This window comes from Aptenodytes patagonicus, chromosome 14 (assembly GCF_965638725.1).
Source record: "Aptenodytes patagonicus chromosome 14, bAptPat1.pri.cur, whole genome shotgun sequence".
NCBI lineage: Eukaryota > Metazoa > Chordata > Aves > Sphenisciformes > Spheniscidae > Aptenodytes > Aptenodytes patagonicus.
The window spans coordinates 10,722,554-10,740,045 of record NC_134962.1 but is presented as its reverse complement, the minus strand read 5'-3'; the positions used below and the strand labels follow the sequence as shown (position 1 = coordinate 10,740,045).

General features: G+C 38.2%; 2 protein-coding genes across 14 annotated transcripts in view; one reads left to right on the top strand and one right to left on the bottom strand.

The window, feature by feature from the left end:
• NCOA3 (nuclear receptor coactivator 3) overlaps positions 1-8,903 on the top strand; it is an 86,080-nt gene extending 77,177 nt beyond the window's left edge. For 2 of the 3 annotated variants that reach the window (XM_076351661.1, XM_076351659.1), the window contains exons 16-24: positions 269-508; positions 1,900-2,026; positions 2,518-2,689; positions 3,475-3,771; positions 4,900-5,004; positions 5,481-5,706; positions 5,925-6,099; positions 6,656-6,797; positions 7,809-8,903. In XM_076351661.1, coding sequence (XP_076207776.1) covers positions 269-508; positions 1,900-2,026; positions 2,518-2,689; positions 3,475-3,771; positions 4,900-5,004; positions 5,481-5,706; positions 5,925-6,099; positions 6,656-6,797; positions 7,809-7,820 — 1,496 coding nt within the window. In that variant the 3' untranslated portion in view covers positions 7,821-8,903. The remainder of the gene's footprint in view (positions 1-268; positions 509-1,899; positions 2,027-2,517; positions 2,690-3,474; positions 3,772-4,899; positions 5,005-5,480; positions 5,707-5,924; positions 6,100-6,655; positions 6,798-7,808) is intronic. The other variant, XM_076351660.1, reaches the window with a different exon arrangement.
• Positions 8,904-10,735: 1,832 nt separating this feature from the next.
• The window catches only part of SULF2 (sulfatase 2), a 169,392-nt gene continuing 162,635 nt past the window's right edge, over positions 10,736-17,492 (bottom strand). For 10 of the 11 annotated variants that reach the window (XM_076351662.1, XM_076351666.1, XM_076351664.1 and 7 more), the window contains 6 exons: positions 17,065-17,234; positions 16,423-16,565; positions 16,090-16,213; positions 14,952-14,982; positions 14,593-14,649; positions 10,736-13,525 (listed from right to left, as the gene is read on the bottom strand). In XM_076351662.1, the coding sequence (XP_076207777.1) occupies positions 13,495-13,525; positions 14,593-14,649; positions 14,952-14,982; positions 16,090-16,213; positions 16,423-16,565; positions 17,065-17,234 (556 nt within the window). In that variant the 3' untranslated portion in view covers positions 10,736-13,494. The remainder of the gene's footprint in view (positions 13,526-14,592; positions 14,650-14,951; positions 14,983-16,089; positions 16,214-16,422; positions 16,566-17,064; positions 17,235-17,492) is intronic. The other variant, XM_076351672.1, reaches the window with a different exon arrangement.

The window sequence follows — 17,492 nt, the reverse complement described above, 5'->3', positions numbered from 1 at the left end:
TATGTTTTTGATATATAGAAGCAAGAACAAGTCACGATGGCAGTCATTAATATTTTTAAATATATTTAGATTAATATAGTTGTTTGATGATTTAGAACTTGGCATGGTAAGCTTTAGATGCTTTTGTAGGAGTTCAGTGAATTGCTCTGTCATTGGCAGGTATCCTTGTTGGTAAAACAAAACAAAACCCCAGAAAAATAATTCTAAAACCGAAATATGTAATGTATTCTAGATGAAAAGTTACCGTATTTTCTGCTCTTCATTATAGCAAGTGCTCCCAACAGAAATGTAGCGATGAATCAGCATCAGTCAGGAGACTGGGGTTTGCCAAACTCAAAGGTGAACAGATTGGAACCTGCAAGTTCTGCTTCGATGTTGAGACCAGGACCCGAGTTTGGTGCGTCCCTTCCCAGACCCACGGTGGGTGGCTCTATGTCTGGGCTGCCCATTCGCTCCAGTAGCATGCCCGGTACAAGACCAATGCTACAACAGCAAATGATCCACATGAGTAAGTTCTTTACTTTTTGTTGTCCTACCTCGCACAATCTCACTAGTTCCTTAGTAAGCATTCACCATCAGAATCTTCTCGGTTTTGGCAGAATACTCGCTTTTCATCCAAAGGCTTTTTGAGGTAAAGACTGTTATTGTTCACTGACTGGGACATTTGATGACTTTTTGGTGTTCTTTTTGTTTTCTTCTGGTGATATCTGTGTGTTTCATACACAGATAATTCATGCTGAGTCTCCAGATTTCAGGGGGATAGTTTCTGTGTATTTCTTTAGTGCGGTACTTCTCTGCTAAATTCCAGGAACTAAATGCCATCTATGATGATATTTGAAGATACTAGTATCCTGATTAATTTAATTCATTGTACTTGATAAAAGTTTTTTTTTTCCCTGTTAACTTCTTGGTAATCGGGGTTTTTAAAGCTTTTTCTTAAGTATTTCAAAATTCTTCTCATATGGAGTATCCAAATTTCATATAAAACCGCATTGTAAATACAGTTTCTCTTTTAACTATTCATGTTTGCATGGGAGAAAATAAGCTGCATGTCTAAAATATGAAGAGTCTTAAAGCCTGTGGTTTTTTTCTGTTCTATATCTCTAACAAAGGTTTAGCCTAGAGCTGAAATTGTCCTGTCTAATGTGCCAATGCCAGCATGCCCAAAAAGGGCCGAAATCCAATGGCACTCCTTTTTTCCTTTTTTATCATAGAAGGCTAGCAGGGCTGTTACCAGTTCTCTTAGACTTACTGTTTCAATGTGACATGTGGATATAAGGCTAAATCAGGAAGAAATTCATGCAGTCCTAAGTCAGAATACCTCAGCTTTGCTTCCTAGAAATCGTTATTGCTGGGTGATTCCTACAAATATCGGGAAATAATGGGATGACACAAACTCTTCTATGTAGTGCTGTATGTCTCTGAATAGGTAGAAGGAAGGCCGTACTGCCAAAGAGCAAAATGTTACGTACCTTCTGTTTCTTTTGATTTTCACCCTGTTTTGGAATTTAAAATGCTAAATGTTGTTGATGTCACTATGACAATGTATATTTGCTAGTACCCAGATTTCATTGTCCAGAAAACTCATTTTTTTGGGATGTACAGTTGCTGTATCTGTCAAGTGCCTATTTTAGGGGCTTAAGGATTAGAAATAGCAATTCTGCTCTAACAGGGTAGCAGCTTTAGATCACTGCCGTGTTTAAATCTGTAGTCTATTAGATTTCTGAGATTATCTTGAGTGTGAGTTTATGTATGTATGCACTTTAAAACATGCTAATGGAAAGCTCATGAAGCTGCTTGACAATTTGTGTGATCATCCACAATGCTTTATGTGAACACTGGGAGAGCAAGATGACACCTTTTGCTTTTTAAAAAACACACAAATGTTTTACCTTGCAGGGCCAAATGAGATAAACATTAGCATCGGGGGGAATCCGTATGGACAGCCCGGACCATCTAACCAACCAGGATCGTGGCCTGACAACATGCTGTCCATGGAGCAAGCATCGCGGGGTTCACAAAACAGGTAGAATTGGGGAAGGTTTTAAGATAAGTTTAAATACAACTGTTCACTGTTTGTCAGAAGAATTTAAGACCGGGGAAAAAAAATTAATGCAGCATATACAGTGGGGATTACAGACTGGAGTCAGAATCTATTTCCATTTCTGCTGATGATGTGACACTGGATATCTTTTAACCCAGCTTCACAAAAGGCATTGCTAACAAAATCAGTCCATCCTTGAGTTGGGAGGCATGGAGAAAAGGGGTGGGAAAATCTGAAACCGTGTCTCTGTGGCACATGCAGAAGCCAGGAGGAAACAGAATTTACGTGTGTTCAAGGATACGTGGCAGTTGACTGGATATTTTAGGACCTAAATTTGGGACTGAAGTTCTTAAGTCTTACTTCAGTCTTCTGGGTGATTATAGTACTTAATCATCTCCAGGTCAATATATTATATAAAAACTATGTATATGCCTTTATCGTCCATAATGGTTGTAATGTTTTTGTGTTTATAGACAATTAGTTAGAAACTCTTTGGATGACCTCTTATGTCCGGCACCGAATATGGAAGGCCAGAATGATGAAAGGGCACTTTTGGATCAGCTGCACACATTGCTGAGTAACACGGATGTCACAGGCCTGGAAGAAATCGACAGAGCATTAGGAATTCCTGATCTTGTAAACCAAGTACGTAAACAGAGATTTTGGCCATTTATCTTCCAAAAACCTGTATTATTTTATTACTTGAAAAGAAAGTGAAGAGGGCCTCCTCACTCACTCTGTCTCCTCACTTCCTTGTCTTCATTTTCCTAAACCTGCCTTTGGAAGCATCTACATTGAGTAGTGATTTTCACTGGAGAAGCTCAGTATTGATTAAATTTCTTGTGCGTTACAAAAGCATAAAATGGCATCTTCTTATCTAAGTTTATTGTAATATGCCTTGGTATACAGGTTTTTTTTTCTGGGTGCAAATCATTATAATTCTATAAGCAGAGAATTGTGTTGGGTTTCTTTAGTAAACAGTCGTCAGCTGAGCATGGGCTGTGAAGTATTTGAACTGGCAATGACGTGTTAGTGAGTAGGACACTTCCATCTCCTCCAGTTCCAGCTTGAATTTGTATGGCTAGCAAATAGGAAAAAAAAATTCCATGAATAATTTGGAACTTGCTAAAAACCACAAAATCACACTGTCATTTGTACAAACAGCAGTTTAAAAGTGTGGAAGGGCTTGAATAATGATCCTGGTCTGCCTGTGTAAGCAGTGTGCAGCAGAACTGATTTTAAAAAAAAATTATTAACAATAACTTCTACTGTTTCATTTGTCTGGAGACAAAACTAATAGTAATCTGTCCCTGCTATGTTCTACCCAAGAAACTATTGGTTGTTCTATGCTGTGTTAGCTTTATTGTTTCTTTAGGAATTCCTACTTAAAGAATATACTGCTAGTGAAAACGCTTTTGTATCTGTTGAAGGGACAAGCTTTGGAACCGAAACAAGATTCGTTTCAAGGTCAGGAGTCTTCAGTTATGATTGACCAGAAGCCTTCGTTATATGGTCAGCCCTACCAAGGGCAAGGGGCAGCAATGCCAGGAGGTTTTAGTAACATTCAGGGACAACAGCCATCCTTTAATTCAGTGATTAATCAGATGAGCCAACAGAGCAATTTCCCACTTCAGAGTATGCATCCTAGAGCAAATGTGATGAGACCTCGAACCAATACACCAAAGCAGCTCCGCATGCAGCTCCAGCAGAGGCTTCAGGGGCAGCAGGTAATCTTTTGCTCCCGTGTTTACACTTTCTTCTTGTTTTGGAATGGAGTAAGGTGCACACCAAATTGTGTTGCTTCATGAACACGAAAATTGACATTACAGCAGGCGATTGAAAGGACGGATCTTTCATTTCACAGTGCTTTTCACGCTGAGTGCCTAATGGCTGTAGGAGTGAAAGAACCTTTTTAGGACAAGTCTCTCCTTCATCAGCCTCCTTAGCTACAGATTGGATTGGTTCCTGCAGCACACAACATTATTGCTACTTCAAACAGTACTCTGGTACGACGTAGCTCTGGGTGATCTCTTTATCCACATTCAGATCTAGTATTTTTTCGGAATCACACCAATATCATTAAATGGGCAGCTGCATTTCTCCTGTAAACCAAATGTTACTTCTTTTTCACTATGTTTTCTGACTAATCATTTGGGCTTATTGAAATATGGGTTTGCTTTTCATTTATTGATTTGATGTCATTTTAGGTATTTTCTTAGGATGAAAGGTGAGAGAGTAGATACAGCCACGTAGGTCTTAACACTGGGTTGAAAGCACTGCTTAAAAAATTGCTGCGCGATTTCAGCATTGAATTCCCCATGTGAAAATGCAGTCCTGATATCAAATACAATGTACAAATAAAACTCGGAAAACTGAGATAGTGCTGTGTGACATGGAATGGCAACGTTTAATCCTTAGGAAATACTGTGCTCTCTCGATTGTTCTGTGACAGTAATTCAATCTGTATGGCTTTGGGGTTTTGTGATGGAGAGGGAAGGAGACAGAATTTTATTATTTTAAGCAAAGCTAGTGGTTATACCCTTCTGCCCAAAACATGACTTGGAACAATTGATAGTCTGCTATATATTTATTCTTAAAAAGCGCTAATTTCAAGGGAAGAAAAAAATAAAGCCAGTTAGTGCTGCACTGTTTGGAGGGTTTTTCTTTTTGTGTGTGTTTGAGCTGCCTAACCAAATAGTCTGGTACTTCAGGTACATCAAACAAGGCAAAAATTAACCATTGCACTTTATGGATTCAAGAGGTCTCTAAAGAATGGATTTTTTGGAGGAGTTGCCATTACTTTGTTCAGATACTGGTATTTTCAAGCTAATAGTGCTAAAATGTCTTTTTCCAAGTTTATGAATCAGACCCGTCAAGCGCTTGAAATGAAAATGGAAAATCCGGTCAGTGGCAATGCCTCAGTGATGAGACCAGTTATGCAGCCACAGGTGGGATCACAGGTAAGTAATTGCTGCGCTAGCCATCTGAAACATACTTTTTAAATAGACACACCTTTTACACATCTGTTTAGAATTTGGACCTTCTTTCATGGTTCCACAGCATTCCTTTTTGTTTTGGTTTTTTCCCCTGTACAATTCAAAAAGGGGTTTTTTTTTCCTCTCTTATTCATGAGATTTCAGAGGGATTTGTTCATTAGGTCATGCTATCAATACAGTGTGCCAATAGTCTTTTCCATGTAGGATATGATAGCTAATCTACTTTATAATTTGTTTAGCACTAATGACAACTTAATGAAAACCTTTGTCTGGTATTTTGATGGTTTTTGTGCTGGCTGTGGGTTTTCTTAACGTTCTGTTCTGGTAATGGATATGCCGGGTCTAGAGTTAGAAAGCATGTAGGTGGTTTGATTGACTCTGACATGATTTCATTTGTAAAAGTGTTTTCTAATATGCTTTTTCTTTTCTTTGGGGGATAGCAGCAAGGTTTTCTTAATGCTCAAATGGTGGCTCAGCGTAACAGGGAGCTAATAAGTCATCATTTTAGACAACAGAGGATGGCAATGATGATGCAGCAGCAACAGCAACCTCAGGCCTTCAGTCCACCACCAAATGTGACTGCCTCGGGAAGCATGGATAGTGCTTTGACAGGCCCTCCAATGGCTCAAGTTCCTCCACAGCAATTCCCCTATCCACCTAATTATGGTACTAGTACTAACATGGGTTTTTTTGTCTGTCTGGTGTTCTTTTAGCTTTCTTCATTTATTATTAATCCAAACTACCTAAATACCAATCATTCTGAAAAATGGAAAATACTTCTACAAAAAAGGATGACTTTTTCCTTTCCCATCATTGCAAGAAGATAAACTAAAAGTACTAGGTGATGATAACTGACGTATATTGTCTGTCCTTCATCTTTTAAGGAATAAGCCAACAACCCGATCCTGCATTTAGCAGAGTATCAAGCCCTCCCAACCCAATGATGTCATCAAGAATTGGACCTTCCCAGAATCCTATGATGCAGCATCCTCAGACAGCAACAATGTACCAGTCCCCCGAGATGAAGGGCTGGCCGTCAGGAAGCATGGCCAGGAGCAGGTGAACTTCAGTTATAACCTGTGGCTCAAAAATTGTCTTTGGTCGAAAGTAGAAGCTATGTTAAATAGCTTGTAGTCGGAAAAGGATTTAGAAGAGGGAAAAATAATTCTCTCTCTAGTGTCTGTATTGTCCTTGATCCTGCTCTGGTTTAGGAAATAGACTGATTAAATGTATCTTACGCTTAGCTCCATTTATTCATATTGGACCTCTGCAATCTTTGTAACTGGAAGCAACATTCAGTCTTTGAATATTGAAAAAATAACCTAGAGAGAAGTACAAAAGTTCAGAATAGTATTACAATGCACAGTACAGCCCTAACAGAAGCCTCCAAAAAGGTTACAGTGGGAAATGCATACACATACACCTGCGTGTATCTAAAAATTCAAGGTTCCTTTTGGGAGGGAAATTTCTTTCTCTACGTTAAACAGGTATTAGATTGAAACAAGTAGATGTAAAAATCGTTTTCTCTTTCACGTGTTGGCAGCTGGTGCAGGGAGGAATATATCAATGTGTAAACTTCTTGGAAGGTAATTTTAGTTGTCCTTTTGTGCTTCAGTTCTTTCCCCCAGCAGCAGTTCAGCCATCAAGGCAGTCCAGCAGCATACAGTATGATGCACATGAATGGCAGCAGTGGCCATATTGGACAGATGAATATTAATACCATGCCTATGTCAGGGATGCCTATGGGTCCAGACCAGGTACGTCGTACATAAAGACTGATGAAAAGTTGACTCTTTTTCCATTGAGTACAATTTGCGTCAAGCCATTCCTCTGGCACAATCCCGTTCTTGGTTATCCTGTTTGTATACACATCTGTGGACCTACCATTTGTATGTCCCAAGAGATACCTTATTTCTGATGATATTTAAATCAAATCCACAATGAACCCAAGCTGTATGCTGTGATTAGCTGTTGCCTTTGAAGTATCATAGGTAGGATCAAGGCTTAAACTGCACAAAGGATGCTTAAATACTTCAGAGCCTGGAGAAACCCCAGAGAGCAAAACATGGAGATTGTGAAAAGCATCTTCAGCAGATGTAAAGGATTATAGATAATAGCTCTCATGAGTCAGACCAAGAATCCTGGTAGCACAGTATCCTCCTTCTGGCAGAAGCTGATGATGATACTTGCCCTTATATAATAGGGCAAGAATAGCTTGTGTATGCATTGCAAGAAACTGTGGAAAATTTAGGCCCCTGATTTAAGGGAAAAATGAGCTAATAACAGGCACTGCAAAGAAGGCTGAAATACTAAGTACACTTTTGCTGTCACCTTTCCACAAAATGCCAAGGGATGAGCAACTAACACTGAGATAAGCTAAATTTATTCAACTAGAAAGTACCTCATGAAATTTTGTCTAAAGTATCTAAGGAAGCAGCCAAAATAACCTGAGGACTTCTGGGGGATAAGTAAGGTATTGGAGGACTTCGATACAACAAGTACCTTTTATAAAGATGGGAAAATGAAGGTGAAATGTCAGGTTTTCCAAACCCACGTGTCATACAGTGAAGATACCCAAATAACGTGTTTAGGAAATTCTGGGACAGCATTTCTCTTCTACAGATTTAGCTTCGAAGTGGAGCACTAAAATGCTGTTCTTCCGCTTAGAAATTGACTGTCAGTACTTTCCTCGTCAAAATGCAGCATGTTGACTAGTTTTTTCAGCAAAGGTGTTTTCTTCTCTGACGATTTCTTCTTTTCTTTAACAGAAATACTGCTGACACCTAGAACCGTATCTTCAGACAAGAATGCGCTGTATTAATGATGCACTAGTATTACAAAGGAAAGCTACGCATTCTTCACGGCAACTAGCACTGGCCTTACAGAAACAAGTGATTTTTCCTGTTAATCACCGTGATGTCCTGAGTTACTTCATTCAGAGGGGGGAAAAAACAACCCCAAGAAAAAAACATTTTAGTGGAAGCAGTCTCTGTATTACTGTATATTGTGGTGTACAAAAAGGGTCATAAATATTTTTGGCGCTCTGCCTCTAGCAATGTGAATTTGGCAATGGCATTTGAGTAGATCTGATGGGTAGGCTCCTGGTATACCTTATCTATTTACTGTAGCTATCCAAAGCCCTTCAACTACAGGCAGACAGAAGTGCCTGGAGAAGTCACGGTGATAAGAATTTTCTGATTTCTCTAGTAATGATATCTGACAGAGAATGTAGTTCCTAGCCTTGACTCTTTTGTATTAATTCCTGAATATAAATGCTGCTTTTAATCTCTTGCCCCCAAGAGTCAGGATTTCCCAAGCAAAGTAGCCGTGCAAAATGAATTGGCACATACTCATCCAAAATCCTGTCCATTGAAGCCAAGGGGTAAAAAGAGAGGATAATAAATTTAAATTATTTAAACACAATTGTGACTAATATTTACATATTGATGTGCAGCTGAGTGCACTTTATAAAAGACTATATAATGGATTAATGCAATATCTTTGATAAGGACTTAATATGAAGGTAGGGTGTACTCATGTTCCTTCTCAGACACAATCTCTTAAGAATTATTTGAAAAGACTGCGTAATGTAATGTTTTCTGTGTATGGAAATTAGAGCAATAATCTTTCATCTTTTTGAAAATAACTTCAGAAAACTCAAGGCAAGGCACTGCAGTCTGAATCAGAATTTTGCAGTCTTTTTGTGAATAAATTTTGTAAATATGATCTTTAAGATAATGTATTATATATATGACTTTTGTAGGTCACTAACTCGTTTTTGCAGAGTTTGTGAAGCTAAATATTTAACAAAATTGATTTCTGTAAACTCAGTGTAGTTGAGGTCCAAATAGATTTTTTTTTTTTTTTTTTTTTTTTTTAAATAAATTTAAGGACTTTGAAGCTGGGTGACTTTGGCCCAAATACTTTCTCCTCTTTGGTCTTCAACACTTCATTTATTTTTACATCTTTAACATATAGCTTTTTATAAAAGACCAGTTGTTAAATGCTTTCTCCACCTGTGAGCACTTTGTTACCTTTCTTTTTGCATAAGGCAATTTGACAAAAAGGCTCTGCGTTGTAAGATGTTAGCGACTTGTCATGACGGTTGTGTCTGTCTATAATATGTTGCCTTTTCAGTTGATGAATCTGGATTGTGTCTTTTTTGGTCAATTTTAATGAACTCTAAATGTTCCTCGAAAAAGTTTGTCTGTTGCAAAATACTTGTTGTTACATGACATCCAGAAATCTTTAAGGATATTAAGCCACACTTTAACCAAATGTCTGCACCTCATTGGATTGTTCTAATAGCAATGAATGTATTTTCTAAGCAGGTTTCTCTCATATCAGTATTAAGTCTGGTTACAAATTTATTATTTGCTGATAGGTTCCCCCCCGCCCTCTATTTTGGTTCCTTGAAATGAAGATCCCTTTGCAGTTTTTCCAGTGTCGGGCAGTTACGACGAGTCAAACCTCTCAACTTCCACAAGGGACAACCCAGCAATGTTTAAGATGTGTGGTGCTTTTGTTCTGTTGTTCACTGTGTAATGGAAAACTGACTTCTCCCAAGTGAGTAAAAAAAAAAGAAATAATCTGTGTTCTTGATTGCTTCTTCTTGGTACTGTAAGCAAGAGGTGGTTTTATTGTTCAGAATATTCAGTGATCTTCCATTTTAATAGAAGTAACTTGAACTAGAAATATTCTCCAGAAGTTCATCCTTAGCGTACAGCCAGTTGTGTTCCAAAGGGAATGGAGATTCAGTCGATCTACTTTATGCAGCCCTGTCTCTGCAATTAGTACGGAGTGTATAGATTAGGTGATAGTATTCATTTGACACCTTCAGTCCAATTCACGTGTGTTTTTTAATGCAAAACTTTTAAAAGCCTAAGGATAAGGAACTTTTATCTTCTCTTTTATTTCTTAGAACATCTCTCTTTGTTGAGTAAGTGCTGCCTACTGAAGTTGAAAGGCAACGATCCCTTGCTTTTAATATCAAATGAGAGTAGAACAATCTTTGTATTTTGTAGTTGTTCATTATATTGATGGAAACTACAAACCCTGATTGCTTTCATTAGGTGAGCTCTTAGACTGTATACTACTTTATATGTCGTGCCCTTTTCATTTTTTTTAAAATGAGTGATTCTATTTATACATCTGTGTATAACTGGTACCTGGCTGATGTTATAAAGGATCATCATTTTCTCATCTGTCTTTAGAATGTTGGAGCTTTCCAGTACCTGCTTTTTTGCTGAATCCAAAGATTTTTAGTTTAAACTTGATTAAAGGGTGGCAGGGGGGCACTTTTAAAACGCATTGATGACATCTTTCTTGGCAGCACTGATCCTACATACTACATCTAGTTTGAAAATCTTACCTACTGCAGTAAATAAAACTGACCTTGAAATCTGTTGACATTTCGTATCTCCACCAATTCTGTTTTGGTTCTATAGCAGCGGATTTTTCTGAAAGTTTTTAAAAACAATCTGTGTAACATTTGTCAACAGTAAGAGAACAATTGGCTAGTACAACCACCTCTGACCGTTGTTTTGCTGCATGTCTCTGTTACTCTTTTGATCACAGAAACCATGTTTTTATAAAATTCTTGTGTAGTATTTTTTTCCAATCTTGGCCTAAAACACTGCTTTTAAAGTTAGAAAACCAGGACCATTTTTTCAGTCATAAGACAAAACTATTTGAATGTTGTACCAATTAGCACACATTTTATTTCAGACTTTATGTGCAGACTACCAGATGACTGAATGATACAGCAAGTATGAAACCATGTAATTCTGAGAGCAATATTTTAAAAAATTCTCAGGAGAAGGCATACAGTATTGAGAACTGCATTTAAGTTTAGTTTACATTAAGTATTGCTTGAAATATCTTTATGTTGCAAAACAGAAAAATCATGGGGACTGATTTATAAAAGAGTTGGTTGTAAGGTATTACTGCTCTTCTGATTTTTGTGTTTGGATGTTAATAATAATGTAAATAAAGGTTTCTATTTAAAATCAGAACTCGGTGACATAGTGTATTAGCTGTCTAATACTCTAAGGCTGATAACTGTATCCTGGAAAGGTCAGAGAAAATCCAGTGCAATTACTGAGGAAAGCTATTATAGCAAACGATTGAAAGTTTTTCCTACTTGGCCGTAAAAGCTAAGGGAGTAACAACTTAGACCTTCCACCTATGAGGCCCATTTAGCAACTAGAGTTGCATTGACAGAGTGGAATTTGTCTTTTTCAATTTAAATAGCAGTCTTTAGCAGAGCTGAGAGGAGAAGAGGTGGTAGCTTTCCCTGTAACTTGGCAACAACCCGCCTTTCATAAAATAACAGCTGCTTTTTGGGTCACATACGAGTCCCACAGCTCAGTATTTTGTGTAAAGGGACGTGGTAACTTTTCAGCCTTCTGACTGACATGTAACAGGAGCGGTACCGCTGGCCGTGCAGGATTTTGATAGTCACGCCCCATCTTGTCAAAGACTATAGGCTTGAACACAAAAAAAGGTAAGTGCAATTTTTTTTTTTTCATCTAACCTAGTATTCTTTCTGCATACTCACTGGGAACGGTAGACAGCTAACACTTTTCTCTGGAAAGCAGAAAAAACGTGTTTCTATTGGTGAGTTTAAATTCAGTATTTTTTACTTTTTTGTATCGATCCAGGATCTCATCGTCTAGCAGATGTTTCTGATAATCCGTGAATATGTGACAGGTTATAAACAAAATCTGTGGCTAGATTAAGACAGGCAATCATACATTACTTCCATAATTAACAAAAACTTGCAAGAAAATTTTGGGAAGTGTATTTGACTTACGTGTGATACAAATACAAGCTCAGGCCTAGTTTTACTATATAGCACATACAATGAAAGACCCCGCTGCCACTTCTTCAATTTAGGAACAGAGGAAAAAGAAAACACTCAAGTATATTTTTTGAGTATGGGGGCGTGGTACCAGAGATCTGTATCCCTTGTGAAGTAATTCCACTTGAATTTCCTAACGTGCAAAACCAGGAAGGGTATCAAAATAATTTCTGTGATGTATCTTTACACCGTGTTTCTAGAAATGCATGTTAAGTTTGTGTTTTGAAAAAAAAGTACCTCTTTGTTAAGAGTGAAGGCCACAGTTGGTCGAGTCTGTCACGGGAGCTCCCTCCTGCGTGTGCCTTTAAAACAGGTAGCAGGTTAACATGAAAAAAAATTATAAATACAAATATCACCGCTAGTGCCTGTACTGCAATGTATTTAATAATGTCTTTATGAAAATACTCAAATAGGCTCTGTACACTGTGCTTCCTTCGTAAAATGATGGGGTTTTCCCTTTAAAAGCCTTTAAACAGTAACTGTCATTCAGAACATCTACTTTTTTGTAGACTGAACTGTAACTAGATTATTCTTTATTGGCTACAAGTATTGAACTTCTTGGAGCTGCCTTTTTTAAAAATAAATGTAAAAGTTACACTACTAAGCAAATGCTGCTTTCTCAAAGGAATTGTTTTGGTTTTGAACATACAATATAATATTACCACATAAAAAAAGTCATACAAATCCAATTTCATTAAAATTTAAGATGTACATTTACTGAAATTTTTCAGTACTTTCAAAAATGGATAAATTCTGAAATGTACTATGCAACATTAAGTAACATTTTGAGAAATGGTGTGTGGGCATTCCACTCTTTTTATTAACAAAATTCTTCACAACCTGAAGGAATTTATTTTCAAACAGTATATTGATCAATATTTACACAACCCCTCCAAAAACCTGGCGTCCTGTTAGTCAAGATTTTCTCTAATGTTCCTAGAGGTGTCAATAGGCTGGACAAGTAGACGGGGAACTAAAATGTATCCTCAGAGGAAATTTGAGAAATATCGTGGTGTTGAGAATATTCAATGCTGCTCGCTTCAACTCCTGAATCTCTTAAAAGTTCTTTTCCACCTTTACCCCAGTTAGAAGCAAAAGCGTCCATGTTTTCTAAACCTTGCTTTAGAGTTCTACTTGGCTTTGAAGCTTTTCTCATGACATCTGAAGATACAGTTGAACTGAAAAATGTTTTAAGATTACTTCCGCTGTCTTTGTGTACACTTTGGGATGGCAATCCTCTTTGGGATGCGGCTGTATTTCCTCTTCTGTCAATTCCTGGATCAGTGTTAGTGGTGTCATCTTGAAGTAAAATGCCTGGTGAAGCAGGTGAGGTATAATCCAAAGCAAAAAGCAGGTACAATAGTGGATTTCAGAGACCTGTGTTTCTGACAGCATTTCCCATAATTTCACTGCGTCTATTTAATTCACTCTCCAGTGCAAACATTCTATCTATTTCAGCCTCAAAGCTTATCCAGTCCTCCAGGCTAACATTGTAATTCTTTCTGAAGTCATACCCATTTTCCTTTAGTCTGTACATGGATTCAAGTTCTGGCCAGTTTGTATCCTCGTGGAGGTGCAGCGGTTGGGGGAGGTTAGCCCTCCCATCCTTCCCACAGTTGTCCTCTTTAAAATAAACCAAACACGATTTAGTGTATAACATTCTAGGAGGAAGTAGTTAGAAAGATAATTTTCATGGTTCCGTGCAGGAAAAAACAATTGAAACACTGTGGACCACCTATAAAAATGTAGCAGGTGTATCACAGAAACAATCCAACGATACTTGAAACTTCAACCTGTACAAAACTTGTATCTCATTAATTCTAGCTTCATTTTGGTTCTAAAGCCAGTCTTGGATCTCTTCTTCAACTAGAAATAAAAATGCTACCATTAAGGGAGCAAATCCTCTTGGGTGAGTTGAGAATGCTAGACTCTGCCTATTAAGGTACTTGTACATATTTTTCACTGCACAATTTGAGAGCACCTTATGATTTTTAATGAGCTGAAGTCTCAACCTTCTTTTTGAGAGGAGGTTCAGAGACAGTAAGGCGTGGCAAAGGTAACTATTTTTCGTGTCTTTAAATTTGTATCTCACCTTTGGGCTCTGGCAAGTTGAGAACTGAATACCATCTTACGTTTTAAAGGGCAGTTAAGTAAGCAAAAAGCAATTAGATTTTAGTATAATGTCAGAATACAACAAAATGTACAGATCTATCTTGTAGTCTACTTTCTGTTCACAACACGAGGCTGTGGTTGGGTAAATAGCAAGAAAATACACAATACTCTCTCTACTCTGAGACATTACAATCAGTTTTGTTCTTTCTGGATGGTGTGAAAGACCACTAGGTAGCTGCTACAAGTTTAAATTTAGACAAAACTGACATAATGGTCTCTAATTTTTAATGGCAGTTAACCATAACTGGCTTCTTCAACCGAGCATCCACCTTTGCTCAAGTTTGAAATTGCCTTGACCTTAATGCTCCTAGATTCCAGAAAACATGTACCAAGAGGTTTTGTACAGCGGTAGTTGTCTATAATGATGGCAGTATCATATTTCTTGCATAATTTAGAGGACTTCCCACTTAAGCATTCCATGAGAATAGATGATGATGTTAAAAAAGTGCTGCATGCAAAAGGAGAAGTGAAGGAAAGAAAGGTAAGTAAAAGCTTTTCGTGAACTGCTCCCAACTCACAGTGACTTGGCAGATGATGGTCTCTTCACATCTGGCCACTTTCGACGCTGAAACTGCCTAATTTTCAAGCAGCAAAAGGAGAAAAAAAGTTAACCATCACCAAGAAAACCACCAGCATTACAGTCTGAAAGATGAGGAAGGAGGAGAGTTCAGCCTGAATTTTGACTACAAAGATTAGAACATGCTGTAACATTGAAATAGAAACAGCTCCAGTATTTCAGAGTAAGTGGGATGGAAAGACCTTGCAAATGCCATTCCAGGCAGTGTCTGTCCATGTGGTTCCCAATCCCACACTCTAACTCCTTTAGCATGAAGGTAGTACTTAAGAATAATAATTTCACTATTCTTTTAAAATGTACCTGTACTGCTCGTAGCTTCCATCTTTAAGTCCTAGATGAGGAAAAATTAACAATGTTACTAACCATTGCCTGCAACAGAATAAGGCATCAGGTAAGGCACAATTTAAAAAAAGACCTAAGAATATTAACAGATTAACATGTATTGCCATACGTGTTAACTGGTGCTGTTATTTTTGCATTTAATCCCTTATTCTAGGTAAAATAGGTTGTAAATTGGGATAGATATCTTGGAAACTTTTCTGTAAAGGTCCTTCAGTGGTGTATTTAAATGCCAAAACCTGTTGATTTCAAAATGTACAGCTCTGTGTGGTGCATGTACTAAATAAGACCCGAAATAGTATTTTGGGCTTTAGTGGACTCGGGTAGATAACAGTATTTTTGGGGTGGGGGTCCTCAAGCTTTTTTGCTTTTTGGAATTGAAATCCATAGTTACAAGAGCCCATCCTTCGGTAGCAAAATGCATCCCTTCTTAGATGTGCTGTTATTGCACAACTACCTTGTGGTAACACAGGTGGGGGAAAACTGATCAGCTTAAGCACTAGCATCCTTTTTGAAGTTAAGGTTATTTTTAAGCCGGTTTACCACAAGGCTGCATGGTCTGCACTGTCTCAAAAGAAATGTTTCTAAGAATTATGCCTTCAGTTGGAATGCTGAAACTCAACTGCTAAACCAGTTGCCCAGAGAGGTTGTGCAGTCTCCATCCTTGGAGGTTTTCAAGATCCAACTGGATAAAACCTGAGTAAGCTGGTCTGACCTCATGGCTGACCCTGCGTCGAGCAGAAGTTTGGAGCAGATGACCTCCAGAAGTCCCTTCCAACTTGAGTTGTCCTATGAGCTTGGTAGTGGCTATTAGGGTATTCTTTCCCTCTTTCACCAGTTTCGTTCCTCCCTCATCTCCTTCCCCTGCATCTCAGCATTACTCCTCACTATGCTCTAAGTATCATTCTTCATTTAAGTAACATTACATAACACAGATTGAACAAATACAAAAATTTGAGCGTGCAGCCATCAGCCTCAGCAGGACATTACTAGTATAAATAAACACTAAAATGCTTTTGACTGATACAAGTTTCATAATGGTAGGAAAGAGCCCCATTTCTTTTGGGGAGCTTTTGAGTCTAATAGGAGAGGCACTCACCCAGATCCATGTTCCTAGTTCTTGGATTGCATTGCTTATACCCTTTGCAGCTCCTTAGTTCCATGAGCTGGACATGCAGTTGATTGAGAACGTCTCTGTCTAGTGTATTCACTGCATTAATTAGCTGCAATGAACAGGGACTCTTGTTAGGAACTACGGCTCTGTAGTTTGGTAACTGTCATATATGGAATACATGCGGTTTATTTGTAACAGGAAAGAAGCCAAATCATACTATGTTAAATGATTTAGGCCTTATCTACATCCTGCACCACTTCAATTTATCATCAATAAGGAGCAATGATGTATTTCTAGAGCTGTTCTATGATCAGGTACCTGATACGGATCGGTATTGAGATCAAAATACTCCAAAAATCCAGTAGCAAATTCACAAAACAGGAAGTTGTGGGTCTCGTTGATAGTCCTCAGACACCAGTACGTGTTGTTGTTGGCACTGGTACAGGCACAGAAAGGGCCCACTGCAAATTGAAGAGTTATAAAGACATAAGCTACACGCTGCTGTCTTTAGCACTGTTCATTACTTTCTGTTTACGGTATTACTTTATTCATAGACAGTTACTCTGTCTGACTCCTGAGCTCCAAAGCAGAGAATGCCCCTTCCAGCATCAGCTTCTTGTTCTATGCATACCTAACCCACATGGCATGGCTAATTTAAACAACGTCTTGGCTAGTTGCTTCCCCTGCCTTCTCCGGCTGGGAAACATTCCAGATGGTGAGATACTACACACAATTGTACCGTACACAATATCTGTAGGGTTTTATTTTCAGCTGGTTTTGTTTTTAACTCCCTTGCCTTTTGTGCAAGGATAATGCCAACACTGAAACAGAGATTATTTAGTATGAGGAAGGCTGCGTAGCTGTGGCTACGTAACTATTGATATTGGTAACTCCTAGTAACCCAGAATCCTAGCCCAGCCAGTACCCGCCTACCTATTACTTAGTTTAAAGTATCCTTACGTGTCCACAGGGGAGCGGTTTGCCAGTGTTGGTTGTCATGGGTGAAGCAGGTCAGACCAGGCATGCTGCATGTGTCATTATTTTTTATTCTCTTAAGCAGTTTGCGCAGCTTCTTCTTTCGTCTTTGCTCTCGAAGCAGCCACAGCCTGTCTTTCTCCTGTAGGGCTTTCCTGCACACGTGAAACATTAGAGTCATGCAGACTTTGTTATACTTGAACACACCTAAAAAAAAATGAAGCAGCTAATAAATTAAGCTACTTTGAGGGAAAGAAATAACTGGTATTTTTTAATTAAATGGCTTCTCTTCCAAATGTCTCTGAATATAACTCTTTGCAATTCAATGTCACTGAAAAAAAAAAAAAAAGAAGCCAAAGGGGTTTATATGGGCTTGCCTGAAGTCTGTGATGTGACATTTCCCAAACCAGGAA